Raw genomic sequence first — 15,638 nt, 5'->3', positions numbered from 1 at the left:
GTTTTGAATGGGCATGTACCATTGTGTGTAGTTTATGAGGTGCTGGGAGTTGAACCCAGGCCTTTGTGCATGCTAAGCAAGTATTCACATTTATAGCTATATAGCCCCAAATTTAGCCCTCAACAAATTCCTGAAATCTAGTTTTCCCATCCTTAAGAAACTAGTCCTGAGATACAGCCAAAAATAACTTCTTCTAGAGTATAAATCATCCCTCTTCCCAACTCTCTTCTATAACCTTCTGCTCACCTGAAGGCGAGTGAGACTGCATCCACCCACTGGTGTCCTTGAACCTTGTGGAAGTGGCAAACACCCCTCAGGCCAAGCCAATAGCCTCTACCACATGTATGCTGACTCAGGAATCCCTAGAAGGGAGCAGAGAACTCTTAAATGGGAAAATCTGTGATTCTGCTCCACTTCCTGAGCTATACCAATTCAGTTGTACACTGCTTCCGCTCCTCTGCCAAGCCCCAGGCATATACCTACTCATCCAAGTCTGTGACAATCACCAAGTGGGCACTGTATCCTGCACAGTGGTGCTGTGCTGCCTCCCATGTGGTTTGTGGTTCAGAAAAATAGTAGCAAGAGCCCTGGAAGGGTAACCATGACGTGGGACACTGCTCACAGGTGCCTGTCAGGTGGTGAGGGCCAGAGAGGTGAATTGTTATGGAGTGGGGTTAGGAGAATGTGAGACTATCTAGAGGTAAGAAGGAGCCAGAGAAACCAGGCAAGATCTAAGTGTGGGTCTTGCTGGATAGAGGATGCCTCAAGGCCACCAGGCAGGGTCCACTTGCCTCCCTGTCTCAGTGCATATCTTTCTCACCATTCTGGTGCTTGACTGCCTCCAGCATCTGGAATAATTCACTGCAGACATCTTCCCGGTCCCTGCCTGCTTCAGCCAAACCCTGGGTCACTAGCAGGCCAAGAAAGTGCATGTTTTTAGCTGGGGTTAAGATTGGGATTTTGGGGTTGGGGAGATAGTTCAGTGGGTAAAGTGCTTCAAGTGCAAGCATGAGAACCCAAATTGGGATCCTCAGTACCACATAAAAATGTTGGGCCTGGCGTGGTGGTACATGCCTTTAATCCCAGCACTCAGGAGGCAGAGGCATATTGCCATGAGTTCGAGGCCATCCTGAGACTCCATAGTGAATTCCAGGTCAGCCTGGGCTAGAGTGAGACCCTACCTTGAAAAAGCAACAACAACAAAAAATGTTGGGCATGTACAAAGGCTCAAGGAACAGCACAGAAGAGGGGGCAGAAAGGTTGTAAGAACCACAGAGTGGGTAGGAATATCCCAAGGTATAGCCTGTCCACAGAGTTTGACTGAAGTCTTCATGACTCCACAGTGAATACCAATAACCCACTGAGAAGGGCCCTCAGTGGATTGGGCACAGGGGAGATGGGATATAAGAGTATAGCCATTTTAAAAAATAAAATTTAAACAAACCAATATAACACTTAAAAAGAAAAAGTTGGGCATGTTGGTACATGTCTTAAATCCCAGAGCTGGGAAGGCAGAAGCAAAGGTGTCCCTAGGGCTTACTGGCTAGCTAGTCTAGCCAGTGAGCTCTAATTTCAGCCAGACAGCATGCCTCAAAGAATAAGGTAGACAGCCAGTAAGGAGGACACCCAATATCTGGCCTCCACATGCATGTACACATAAGCACATGTACACACATATATACCTGCACTTACGTACACATAAACACACACACACACATACAGGTCAAGATCTGTGCCCACAGTTGGTGTCAGGGTCATGAATAATATTAGGCCAGGCCTGGTAGGTCATGTTTGTCATCCCAGCTACTTAGGAAGCTGAGGCAGGGGAGGATCACAAGTTCAAAGCCAGCCTGGGTAACTTAGTGAGACCCTGTCTTAAACTGAAAAGTAAAAAGAAGGCTGTGGTACAGTGCTTGTCTAATGAGATCCTAGGTGCAATTCCCAGTATTAGAAAAAAAAAAAAAGTAATGTTAGGACAATAGTAATAGGGAAGAATCCAGGTGGGACTGTGGTTAGATGTTGTAGTGAAGGTCAGGAGCCAAATCAGGGTCAGGGTGGAGATGGGCATGATTTGGGTCAGGGGCCATGGTCTATCTAGTTCTTACCATGCTCCTGCAGTGATACAAGGGACCTCTCTTGCTTCATCAGCTTTGCCTGCATTTCCTGAAACTCAGTGACAGTCTTTTGCAGCTGCACTTTTATTCCTGAGCCTATGGAGACATGGTGTGTGTGTGGTGTGGAGAGGACTTTCTGAGACCACAGCCTTGCCCCCATGGGCTTCCCCTATCCTTCTGCCCCAATTCCCACCTCTTTATCCCTCCATTAATCCACTACTCACAGCAGTCCTTGCAGGTTCCCACTTCCTTTTTCAAGGCACCCAGCATTGCATTCTGCTCTGAGGCTGGAAGGAGACCCCTCCCCCAAGCAAGTCGTGTGTGTGTGTGTGTGTGTGTGTGTGTGTTTGTGTATGTGTGTGTTAGCAATGGGGTGGGGAGAAACTCAGGGGAAACTTTTCTCAATTTGGAGCTGTGATGGTTAATCTCGGGTTGTGAATTTGAAGAGGTTTAGAATCACCATGGAAATGATTCTGTAGGCATGTCTCTGAGGGATTTTCTAGATTAGGTTAATTGAGGTGGGAAGTCCCATATTCACTGTGGCACCATTCTATGGACTGGGATCCCGGATGTGTAAAAATAAAGAGAGCTGGCTGAGCAGCAGCATTCATTGTTCTCTGCTTCCTCACTGTGGACTGAATGTGACTACCTGAAGCTACTGCTGTTGTCTTTCCCACTATGATGGCCTGTGACCTGGAACTTTATGCTGAATTAAACCCTGTCTCCTTTAAACTGATTTTTAAAACTTTTTAACAACCTCCAACTTAAACTGATTTTTGTCAAATATTTTGTCTCCACAATGAGAAGGTAACTGATAATGGGAGTCATCCTGATGGGCCTTGGGAACCCCACCCATCCACTACCCACTTGGAGTTTCAGGCTTTCTTTCCCCTCATATTCAGGGTCTGCAAACACCACCTTTATGTAGTTTTGCACTCACCATTGGTCTTCAGCAGGTCCTGGTAGCCAAGCAGTGCCCCACACTCCATGGAGGCTGCAGAAAGAAGCTCTTGTAGGTGCAGTGTGGGGAGTTAGGAACCCTCCCCTTACTCAGAAGGTTCAAGGACCCATGTCTTGGAACCCACAGGGGTGTGGATCAGACATACAGTTCATATGATATGTGCACACTTTTATGGGAAACGTGATTATTCTCACACATAATGCGTGCACACATTTTCTTTCCACACTTGCTCACATTCAGACCCAGGCAGGGTTCAGAACTCTAGCTGGTGCACCATGGAGGGGTAGGTTTGCATCCTCCAGGTGCTATACAACAGATTCCCCACTGAAACATCACTCACCTTTGGAAAAGAGAATGCTCAGAATAAGAGCCCACAGAACAATGACCACCAGGAGAGCCAGGATCAGGAACAAAAGTCATTTTCTGCAGAGTTCCAAGCACCCTAACAGAAGACAGATGCCTGAATCCTACAGGACTGAGTTCTACAAGGCTAAGTACCTTGACCACCACAACATGGCTCCTAAGTGGCAGAATTGGAATTCCAAAGCCAGTCTCAATGGGTCTATGGCTGAGGTGTGTCTGCTGCCTGCTTTCCTGGGGCGTCCTGCGCTTTCTCCTCCCTTCCCTATAAAAACCCAGATCTTTGGAAGAGAAACCCAAGGAGGCAGGCAGTACAGTCTCATTACTCTTACCTCCAGGGACCTCTTCATTCCCACTGCCCTATGTGCTGTATCTAATAGTGTCCATGCTGTGCTTGCACCTAAACCTGGACAGAGTTATAAATTTGGGCTCCTGACCTATCCTAGCCTCACCCATTCTCTTTTCCTGCCTTCTAATTTCTTCCAGCTAAACTCAATTCCTGATAGCAGGAACCCACTCAATGACCAATCACAGTGCTGTGTTGGGCCTGGGAGGGGGAAGTTCCAATTCCTATGGTTATTTCAGCTCCATCACTAGGATGGATGCTGGGAGTCTTTCCTCAGAGCTTTGTCTTGATATCTTATGGATCTAGAGCTGGGCTTCCTCTTGAAGGTAGAGATGTTAAACCCAGCCAAGTTTCTCAGGACTGTACTGAATCCTGAGATACCACCCCTCACCAAAGTGTAGTTTTCTAGCAATTCAGCTATTCTCCTCAACATCCCTGAAGGTACCTCTTAAAGGTTTCAGTTGACTTGAATTCAGTTGCCCTTGATAAGAAGCTTGGGGTGGCCAACTAAGCCTCTGGATTCTATTACTAGGTATGTGGGTAGATGGGATTGTAGGCAGTATGTCAATTCTAAAAGTCTCAGTTTTCTCATTTGTGAAAGGGGGATAAATGACAGGGCCTCCCTCAAAGGGATGTTGTGATAAAGAAGTGAGGCAATAGGACTGGGGAGATAGACCATTGAGTAAAGTACTTGTCTTGGAAGCATGAGGACCTTAGTTTGATCCCCAATACCAATGCTGGTTAAGGTAGCATAGGCTTGTATTCTCAGCAGTGGGGAGGCAGAGGCAGAAGGATCTCTGGTGTTCAGTGACTGTTAGTCTCGGCTATTTGTTGACTTGCAGGCCAATGAGATATTCTGACTCAAAAGAAATGGATGATGCCTGTGGAATGATGCCCAAGGTTGTCCTAGGAATCCATACACATAAGCACATGTGCACATGTGTCTGCACATACACACAGGCAAGCACACATACATGTTATGCATTTCAAATCTCGCACTGGCTCATGCTCATAACACTAAATGTGATGTATGTAGTGATGTGCACCCGTAGGCCCAGCTACTCAGGAGACTTAGGCAAAAGGATTGTTGGAGCTCAGGGATTCATGGTCAGCCTGAGCCATAATGTAGTGACACTCCATATCAAATAAAACCCCAAGCTGGGCATGGTGGCGCACGCCTTTAATCCCAGCACTCAGGAGGCAGAGGTAGGAGGATCACCATGAGTTCCATAGTGAATTCCAGGTCAGCCTGGGCTACAGTGAGCCCCACCTCGAAAAACCAAAAAAAAAAAAAAAAAAAAAAAAAAATTAAAATAAACCAAGTCAAACAAAAAACAACAAGGTTAGGGATATAGTTCAATTGGTAGGGTATTTGCCTAGTAGGCACAAAGTTCCAGGTTCAATCAAGGGTGGTGCTTGCCTGTATTTCCCAGTACTTTGGAGCCTGAGACAGGAGGATCATGAGTTCAAGGCTAGGCTAGATTACAGAGTAAATTCTAGGGCAGCCTAACTATATATAAGAACCTTGTCTCAAAACAAAGGACTGGGGAAACAGTTATGTGGATAAAGTGCTTGGCATGCAAGCATGAGGACCTGAGTTTGGATCCCCAGCACCCATATAAAATGCAGGCATGGTGGTGCATGCATGTATATGCACTTAATTGTATTAGCAACTTGGGGGATTATTTTCTGCACTTTTGGAGTCATTTTCAGAAAGTTCTCATCTATGCATATATCTTAAAATGTTTCACCTATGCTTTCCTGTAGACGTTTTGAAGTTTTAGGTAGTACCCACTGGTACAATAGTGGCGAGTCAGTTTGCTTTCTGATTGGATTTGAGACACACTCCATGGGAGGAAATACATACCTGGCACTGAAAGCTGAGTCAAAAGCCTATGGCTTGGAAAGTCACAGGCCCTGGGGGTAAACTAACCTTGCTCTTTAGCAAAATGGATATGTTATCCATCAAATTGTCCTCTTAATGTTCATTTTTATACTCATAGATTAGTGATGTTTTTACTTTTGGATAGAGAACTTTGTTACTTTTTTCATTTAAACTTTATATGGATACATCAAGTATTGGTACCATCATTCCCCTCTTCCCTGCTCCTACTCCACTGAGGACACCCCTTAGTGGAATGCCTCTGGATAGTCCTTCCCACCCTGTGACTCTTGCATTCTTTCTGCCCCCTCTTCCTCAAAATTTCCTGATCCTTGGTGTATATGCTTTTAGTCTACTATAATGTTGAGCTCTCAGCATCTTCTGGATTTCTACTTTGGTGCATTTTGATATCATCAGTGTCCATCTCCATCACCCTGGTGCAGGTTGTCAGGTTTGCCATGCAAGTAGCACTCTTGCTTATCTCACCAATTCCTTTGTGTTTTCATCTGGGCCCTAGCTACTGTGCTAGGGGTGGTTGACCTGCTGACATGAAGTCAGATATCCTTGTCCTGTTGATAGGTTTTGTTTATCCTTGGATCTTCCTGCTTTCTGAAAAAGAAAAACAGGTTTTCCAATGGAGAGTGAGATCAGGATAGGTTAATGGGTATAAACCTTGTTAATTTAGAGAGATTTTGATGGGTGTAGCCTCACTTTTATCTAAAGACTAGTGGAAGCTTCTTATTGGCAGTTAATTTAGAGAGATTTTGATGGGTGTAGCCTCACTTTTATCTAAAGACTAGTGGAAGCTTCTTATTGGCATCCATGCTCTTGGTCTGCATAGGATTCTGACTTGATTCCTAGTTCCAGCTATGGGTTCCTTTCCACTGAGCAGATCTCTTAGCCAATTAGGAAGCCATTGGTTACCTACTTGGGGTGGGTGCCACTATTGCGGTGTATTGTTGGGGGTGGGCTTATGTGTGTTAGAGCCAGTTTCCCCATGCCATTGTTTGGCACATGGTCCTGTTGCTATTGTCCACCTTATGTTGGCCAGGGAGTGATGTCCACCCTCTGTTCATGCCACCGTTTTCCCCTGCTATCGTGGAGCTTCCCCTCAAGTTTGTAAGCCAAAATAAACCTCTTTTTCCTACAAGCTGCTCTTTGTTGGGTGATTTCTACCAGCAATGTGAACCTGACTGCAACAGTGGCTTACGTGAGTAGCTAGGGAATTGAATACAGGATGGCATGCTTTGCAAATAAGTGGCTATAACTGCTAAGCTTTGGCTTTGTAGACAAGCACCTTAACCACTAAGCCATCTCTCCGACCTGTGCACTACTCTTTTGATTACGATTCAGGGTCTTCAACATGGCTCAGGGAAATTTGCAGAAGGGGGGCAGAAAGAATGTCAGAGCCACATGCTGGGTCATGATATGCAGAGACATTTCCTCCTACCCAAAACTGAAGGCTAACCCCACAATGCATGACCCATATACCCCAATAAGGAGGGTCCCTGTGGAGGGGGTGAGGACAGGGAGGAGGCTAACAATGGTACCAACTTGGCTGTATTCACTGACTACAAAAAAAAAAAGATTTAGGGTCTTTTGTGATTTCATATAAATTTTATGATTTGATTTTTTTTTTTTTTAGTTCTGTGAAGAATGTCATTAGAATCTGTAGGCCTCTTTTGGTAATGTAGCCCTTTCTAAATTGTGATTGCTCATGAGCATGAAAGGCCATTCCATCTTTTATTATCTTCTTTAATTTATTTTTTTCAGTTTTCACTTCAGAGGTGCTTCACCTTAGTAGTTAGATTTATTGCCAGGCATCTTATTGTTTTGAACTTATTGTGAATGAGATTTGATTTCCCCTCTCTTAGTTTCTTTCTCTGCCTATTATTAGTGTATAGAAGAGTTGTTTTTTTTTGAGGTAGGGTCTTGCTCTGGTCCAGGCTGACCTGGAATTCTCAATGTAGTCTCAGGGTGGCCTGGAACTCATGGTGTTGGGACTAAAGGTGTGTGCCATCATACCTGGCTTATGAAAGTGTTTTTGACACCCAAAAGTTTTCTGGTAGAATCCTTAGGGTCTTAAAGTAAAATATCATGCCAATTACAACTAGGGATACTTTAGTTGTTTTATATTCTTTGTGTGTGTGTGTGTGTGTGTGTGTGTGTGTGTTTTGTTTTTCAAAGTAAGGTCTTGCTCTAGCCCAGGCTAACCTGGAATTCACTGTGCAGTCTCAGCCTGGCCTGAAACTCTCCCAAATGCTGGGATTAAAGATGTGTGCCACTGTGCTTGGCTTAGACTGTTTATTTTTAAAATATTTATTTATTTATTTGAGAGACAGAATGAGTGTGAGCACACAAGGTCCCTCTCACCACTGTGAAAGAACTCGATTCATGTGCCACTTTGCATATTTGGCTTTATGTTGTTACTGGGGAATTAAACCTGGATTGTCAGGTCTTGCAAGCAATAACCTTTAACCACAGAGCCATTTCTCCAGCCCCCTAAACTGTTCATTTTTAGTCATTCAGTTACTAGGATGTTCTACTAGATCTCTTGTAGATGTGTAAACACATCTGAACTTCTCCAATTTCTTGACAACTCTCAGAAACAGTCACTATGACATCTAATTTAAACATTTTATTTGATATCGGTTTTCCTTCATTTTTTCCAGGAAGGAATGACAGACATCCGTAATAAAACAAAATGAACAATGAAATGAAAAAGAAGACATGATGCTGGGGATATAGCTCAGAGTTTTAAAGTACTTGCTTGCAAAGCCTGCTGGCCTAGGTTCAATTCCTTGGAACCTACATAAAGCCAAAAAAGATGCAAAACAGTGCATGAATTTGGTGTTCACTTATGGCTGCAAGAGACCTGTATGTGCTCCCTACAAATAAATAAATAATTAAAAAATTTTTTTTGAGGTAGAGTTTCACTCTAGGCCAGGCTGACCTCGAATTCACTATGTAGTCTCAAGGTATGTTTGAACTCACAGTGATCCTCCTACCTCTGCCTCCTGAGTGCTGGCCCAGCTATAAATAAAAAAATTTTAAAGAAGACATAGGAAAGGAGTGTAGGGAAAGGGACATGTTTCTAGGTGGTAGAGCTACATACAAAATTCAGACTAAGGTCCCAGATTCTTAATAAATGTAGTCCCTTGGTTCCTAAAAGCTAAATATAGAGAACTAGTATGTGAACCAGTGATGCCAGTCCTGGCTATATACTTTGTATTAGTTACTTTCTCTCTGTTGTGATGGAATACCTTACCAGAAGCAACTTAAAGAAAGAAATGTTTATTTCAACTTACAGTATAGTACATCATGGTGGGGAAGGCATGGCAGTCAGGGCATGTGATTACATTGTAACCATAATCAGGAAGCAGAGAACAATGAATGCTGGTGCTCAGATAGCTTTCTTCTTTTTATTCAGTCTGGGATCTTCGCCTATGGAATGATACCATGGAATGGCCCACAGTTAGTGTGGGCCATCCCACCTCAAATAGCAATCTAGGAAATCTCTCACTGACACAGACAGAGAATATCTTCCCTGCCATATGAGCTTTATCAATTTTTAAGATAGGTCTCATGCTTTGTGTAGCCTAGGTTGGCCTCAAATTCCCTATGTAGTCAAGACTGTCCTTAACACCTGATCTTATTGCTTATATCCCTCGAGTACTGGGATTAGTCATTTACTACTATGCCTGGTTGATGTGCTGTTGAGGATTGCTAGGCAAGCACTCTATCTATTGGGCCATATCTCCAGTCCTCAAATTTTGATATCACATATTTGAGGTTTTCTTAAAAGAAGTGGAAAGTAAGCCAGGCGTGGTGGTGCACACCTTTAATCTCAGCACTTGGAAGGCAGAGGTAGGAGGATTGCTGTGAGTTTGAGGCCACCCTGAGACTACATAGTGAATTCCAGGTCAGCCTAGGCTAGAGTGAGACCTTACCTCAAAAAACAAAACAACAACAACAAAAAGAAATTAATCAACAAATACAATAGAAGTACTGTAGGAGGCCTGGTCCCTGTCTGGTCTTACTCCCCTGTTTCTACCCTCAAGGTAACTCCCTACCCAAATGATGTTTACCATATTAAAACTACGTTATGGGGCCAAAGAAATAGTTCATTGGGTAACAGTGCTTGCCATGCAAGCATGAGGACCCAAGTTCAGTCTCCAGCACTCACATAGGAACCCTAGCATCTGAGAGCAGCAGAAATAGGAGAGCCCTGGGCTCCAAAGTCAGCCAGGCTTCACCAAAAACAGGGAGATCCAGGTGTAGTGAGAGGCTGTTTCAGGGAAATAAGGGGAAGAAAGACATTTTACTCTAGCCTCTTACATATGCTCATGGGGGACACATATCTGTACACACATATGCATACAACACACACACACACACACACACACAAAGATGCATGTGACCATAGAAAATAGATTATTTTTGCACATTTGAAAATTTATAAACAGGACACCACAAGTCTATGTTCTTCTGGATCTTGTTTTTGTTTCTTCCTCACTGCAAATATGAGATAAATATATCCAACAATCACTTTTCATTAAAAAAGTAAACACAGTAAATAAATGCTTAGCAAACAAAAGATAGGGGGAGTTTCTTAGTTTGATAAGGGTACTACTCCAGTATTGTTTTACTTTATCATGAACTATGAGAACATTTTTGTTTGTAGTTCCCTCAAAAGATACAGTGAATAACTTAAGATGTCTATAAATAGCACATTATTTGGACATATGATCTCTGCAGGTGTAACTGATAAAGGTTCTGACTGGTTCCAATAGAGAGGAGCTGAAATGGATTTTTAGGCAGAATTCTATTATTAACATTGGCCATTTTGGAGATGGGAGATTCTTAAGATGGTCAATGTTAGCACTGAAAATAAAGGAAATTCCTTACTTCTATAACTTTTTAAAGGGAGTGGTCTCTAACTAGAGGTAAGGCCTTCATACAGGGTGGACATGTCTTGGATTCCTAGTGTTAGGGACTGAGAGAAGCCTTGGGATAGGTTAAAAAGTCACAAACTGGAGTACTGTCTGGTCCTGCTGCCCTACCTAGGCTGGTAGCTTTTCTCTCTCATTGTACCTGTGCTCAGAAGGAACTGAAAGGAAGCATGGCTGCTTTGTCTCCATACTACTAACATCTATCCTCTTAAAGGAACCATCTCTATAACCTAACACTAATTAAGTTTTAGTGAAGCTACTGGGGTGGGTTCTAATCCATTATGCCTATGTATTTTTCAAAAAAATATTTAGTTATTTATTTATTTACTTATTTATTTGAGAGATAGTGAGAAAAAAAAAAGGAGAGAGAGAGAGAGATGGAGAATGGGCACTCCAGGGCCTCCAGCCACTGCAGACAAACTCCAGACACATGTGCCACATTGTACATCTGACTTATGTGGATACTGGGGAATCAAACCTGTGTCCTTAGTCTTCTCAGGCAAACACCTTAACTCCTAAGCCACCTCTCCACCCCTCCATTATGCCTATGTTTTTATAAGAAGATGATTGACATGCAGAGATAAGATGAAGTGACAAGAGTTCAAGGAGAGATAGTCAGGTAACAACTGGAACAGAGTGGTGCAATGCATATGTAAGCCAAAGATTGCTGTTCACTATCATAAGTTATGGGTTATGAGGGAAGGAGCTGTTGTGGCCATCTCTTCTTGGTCTGTGTCTGTACATGATCACCCCTCTGTTTGTGTCTGGGTCCATACAGATGTTGTAAGGACATCAATTGTACTGAATTGGATTCTTGTGTGTGTGTGTGTGTGTGTGTGTGTGTGTGTGTGTGTGTGTGTGTGTGTGTAGTGTGTGGTATATGCATGTATATGTACCCTTGAAGTATCGCATAAACTTTCCTGAGATGTAGCGTAGGGAGGAGGCAATCATCTGCAGTGGCCAGAGAAGAACATCAGGTGCCCTGCTTCATTGATCTTCTTGTTATTTTGTGTTGGGGTCTCTTGCTGATACCAGAACCCATTCTTATTTTAAATTAATACTAATACTAGTACTAATACTAGAGATTTCTGGGTTTTGCTTGCCTGGGTGATTCCATGGTCTTTGCTCCCCTTTGCCATTTTGGGACTGGGATCATAGGCATACATGGCCCTGTCCAGCTGTTTACATGGATTCTGGAAATTCCTACTCCTTTAGGCTCTCAGTCCTGTACAGGAAGCACTTGACTGCTAAGCTATCTCTCTCCAGCCTTAGGATTCTTTTTTGTTTTTGGTTTTCTAAGGTAGGGTCTCACTCTAGCTCAGGCTGACCTGGAATTCACTATGTATTCTCAGGGTGGCCTCGAACTCTCAGTGATCCTCCTACCTCTGCCTCCCGAGTGCTAGGATTAAAGGCATGTGCCACCACGCCCGGCTCCTAGGATTCATTTTAAATAAGAATATTTTCATTTAATCAACTTCATGAAGACCTTATATGGTCACAATCTGTGATTCTGGGAGTTAGGACTTCAACATGATAATTGAAGGACAGTGGGCCTAATACAGAAGTTCTGGTATGAGTCAGTGAGAGTAACCAAGCACCAATTGGAAACTTAGTTTTATTATGCATGGGCTGAAGAGAGTTAATACTCCAAATTCCTCTATCCACTCATGCTGGTGGGTCTGGGCCTTTCATAGGTCACTTATCAGATACTTTGTCATCATTGTAAGTTCTTTACATTATTGGTGAACTTTAAGTTTCTTAAGACTATGGGCTTAGGGGCACAGACAGGGAATGATAAGCTAGCTACAGAAGCAAAACAATATATTGCTAGCTCAAGATGTTTTTACCCATGGTCTTGATTTATAAGTTATCTAGTTCCAGGACAGACACACAGCTATGATAGGGCTAAGTAAAAGTGAAGTTCCAAGGTTGTTTATTCTTAGTATACATTATTTCAGCCTGCAGCTCGAAAATAGGTTAGGGACCGTTCAAAACTTTAGGGAAAGGGTCTTAAAAACTGTTTTTCCTTGATCATTGTTTTCCTCCACAATCCAGCCCACAAATAATGTAAGAGCCGTGCTTTGGAATACTGTCTTTGAGATACAAAGTAGTAGTTCATCCATGTCCTCACAGCAGCTATAATTATTTACATGATATTCAACCCAGCAATATGTCATGGGTGGCTCAACAGTTAAACATACTTACTTGCAGACTCTGGCTCAGGGTTTGATTCCCCAGACCCACTTAAAGCCAGCTGCACAAAATGGCATATGTGTCTGGAGTTCCTTTGCAGTGGCAGGAGGCCCTGATGTGTCCATACTCTCTCTGCTCTCCTCTCTCTCATAAATAAATAAAATTACGTCAAAACAGAAGAGGGGCTAGTTTGAAATAAGAAGGGTTCCAGTGGAAGGGAGATACAAGAGGGGACAAAAGAAAGTAATGGGAAGGGACTATGATAAGATTATGGTTAGGTTTATTCCAAGGTACTTTTTTTGTTTTGTTTTGTTTTTTGGTTTTTCGAGGTAGGGTCTCACTCTGGTCCAGGCTGACCTGGAATTAACTCTGTAGTCTCAGGGTGGCCTTGAACTCATGGCGATCCTCCTACCTCTGCCTAACGAGTGCTAGGATTAAAGGCATGCGCCACCACGCCCGGCAACCAAGGTACTTTTTTGATGCAATTGTGATTGGGAATGATTCCCTGATTTCATTCTCTGTGTGTTTGTTGTTAGCATAAAGGAAGGCTACTGATTTCTGTGTATTTATTTTGTATCCTGCTACATTGCTATGATAACTTGATCTCTTCCTTTCCAATTTGTATCCCATTTATATGTGTCTCTTGCTTCATTGCTATGGCTAAGACTTCCAGAACTATATTGAATAAAAGTGGGGACAGTGGACACCCTTGCCTGGTTCCTGATTTTGGTGGAAAAGCTTCAAGTTTTTCTCCATTTAGTATTATGTTGGCTGTAGGTTTGCCATAAGTAGCCTTTATTATGTTGAGATGTGTTCCTTCTGTACTCAGTTACTTTTATCATGAAGGGATGTTGGATTTGTCAAATGCTTTTTCTGCATATAATGAGATGATCATGTAATTTTTTCTTTCAGTCCATTTATATAATGTATTACATTTATCAATTTGTGTATGTTGAACCATCCCTGCATCTCTGGGATAAAGCCTATTTGGTCAGGAAGAATGACCTTTCTGATATATTACTGTATTCTGTTTGCCAATATTTTGTTGAGAATTTTTACATTTATGTTAATGAGGGAGATTGGTGTATAGTTTTCTTATTTTTGTTTTATCTTTGTAAGATTTTTGTATCAGGGTGATGCTGGGTTCGTAGGAGTTTGGCAGGATTCCTTCCTTTTCATTTTACGGAAAAGTTTGAGAAGCATTGGTATTAGTTCTTCCATGAAGGTCTGGTAAGATTCACCAGTGAATCCATCTGGACTTGGACTTTTTTTAGTTGGGAGATTTTTTTTATAACTGTTTGTGCTTGTATTTCCATACTTGTTATAGGTCTATTTAAGTAGTTAATCTCATCTTTATTTAATTTAGGTAGGTCATATAAATCAAGGAAATCATCCATTTCTTTCAGATTTTCAAACTTAGTGGAGTATATGTTCTTATAGTATGTCCCTGTGATTTTTTTTTAATTTCTCTGGTATCTGTTGTGATGGTGCCTTTTTAATCTATAATTTTATTAAATTGTATCTCTTCTGTCTTTCTTTTGGTCAGATTTGCTAAGGGTTTATCAATCTTTTTATCCTTTCAAAGAACAAACTCTTTGTTTCATTGGTTCTTTGGATTGTTTGTTTGGTTTCTATTTAATTAATTTCTGTCCTAATCTTTATTATTTTTCCCATCTCCTGACTTTTGGTTTGTCTTGTTCTTGTTTTACCAAAGCCTTAAGGTGAAGCATTAAGTTGTTTGCTTGTGACCTTTCTAATTTTTTTTTTTTCTTTTTTTGGTTTTTCGAGGTAGGGTCTCACTCTGGCTCAGGCTGACCTGGAATTCACTATGTAGTCTCAGGATGGCCTTGAACTCTCGGCGATCCTCCTACCTCTGCCTCCCGAGTGCTGGGATTAAAGGCGTGCGCCACCATGCCCGGCTCCTTTCTAATTTCTTAATATGGGTACTAAAGCTATAAATTTCCCTCTTCGAACTGCTTTCATTGTGTCCCAAAGGTTTTGATATGTTGTGTTGTCATTATCATTTGACTCTATGAATTTTTGGTTTCCTTCTTGATTTCTTCATTAACCCACTCATCATTTAGTAGTGTATTGTTTAGTTTCCATGATTTTGTGTATGCGTTATAGCTTTTTTTGCTGTTGATATGTAATTTAATTCCATTGTGATCAGACAGAGTGCAAGGGATTATTTCAGTTTTCTTGTAATATGTAATATGGTCTTTTTTTAAAGAGAATGTTCCATGTGCTGCTGAAGTATGTATATTCTGCAGCATTTGGATGAAATATTGTGTAGATATCTGTTAGGTCCATTTGTTCTATGACCTCATTTAATCCAGATGCATCTCTGGTTTTTTTTTTTTTTTGTTTGCCAGGATGACCTATCAGTTGATGAGAATGGGGTGTTGAAGTAACCCACTGCAACTGTATTTGGTGTTATCTGTGACCTTAGTTCTAATAGTGTTTGTTTGATGAAATTGGGAGCCCCCATGTTAGGCACATATAAGTTTAGGACTGTGATGTCCTCCTGGTGGAGTGTTCCTTTAACCAACATAAAGTGACCTTCCTTATCTTTCCTAATGAATGTTGGTCTGATGTCTACATTGTTAGATATTAGAATAGTGATACCTGCTTTTATCTAGACCTATTTTCTCAAAACACTGTTTTCCAATCTTTCACCCTAAGCTATTGTCCATCTTTTGTGGAAAGGTGAGTTTCTTGGGGCAACAAATCAAAGGATCCTGCTTTTTAACCCAGTTGGAAAACCTGTGTCTTCTGGTTGGGACATTGAGGCCATTGATATTAAGAGTTATTATTGAAAGGTGTGTAATTA

The 15,638-nt window shown here is 42.0% G+C and overlaps 1 protein-coding gene across 1 annotated transcript; it reads right to left on the bottom strand.

Moving 5' to 3' along the window:
- Positions 1-242: 242 nt before the first annotated feature.
- On the bottom strand, positions 243-3,822 carry Clec4g (C-type lectin domain family 4 member G). The gene is given in 8 exon segments (XM_012952143.1): positions 243-362; positions 480-628; positions 821-910; positions 2,106-2,210; positions 2,339-2,401; positions 3,055-3,108; positions 3,416-3,517; positions 3,771-3,822. Coding segments are annotated over 8 exon segments (735 nt in total).
- Positions 3,823-15,638: the final 11,816 nt, after the last annotated feature.

Source organism: Jaculus jaculus, chromosome 5 (genome assembly GCF_020740685.1).
Source record: "Jaculus jaculus isolate mJacJac1 chromosome 5, mJacJac1.mat.Y.cur, whole genome shotgun sequence".
Classification (NCBI taxonomy): Eukaryota; Metazoa; Chordata; class Mammalia; order Rodentia; family Dipodidae; genus Jaculus; species Jaculus jaculus.
The sequence above is the reverse complement of the archived record's forward strand: the minus strand, read 5'-3'. Positions and strand labels throughout refer to the sequence as shown.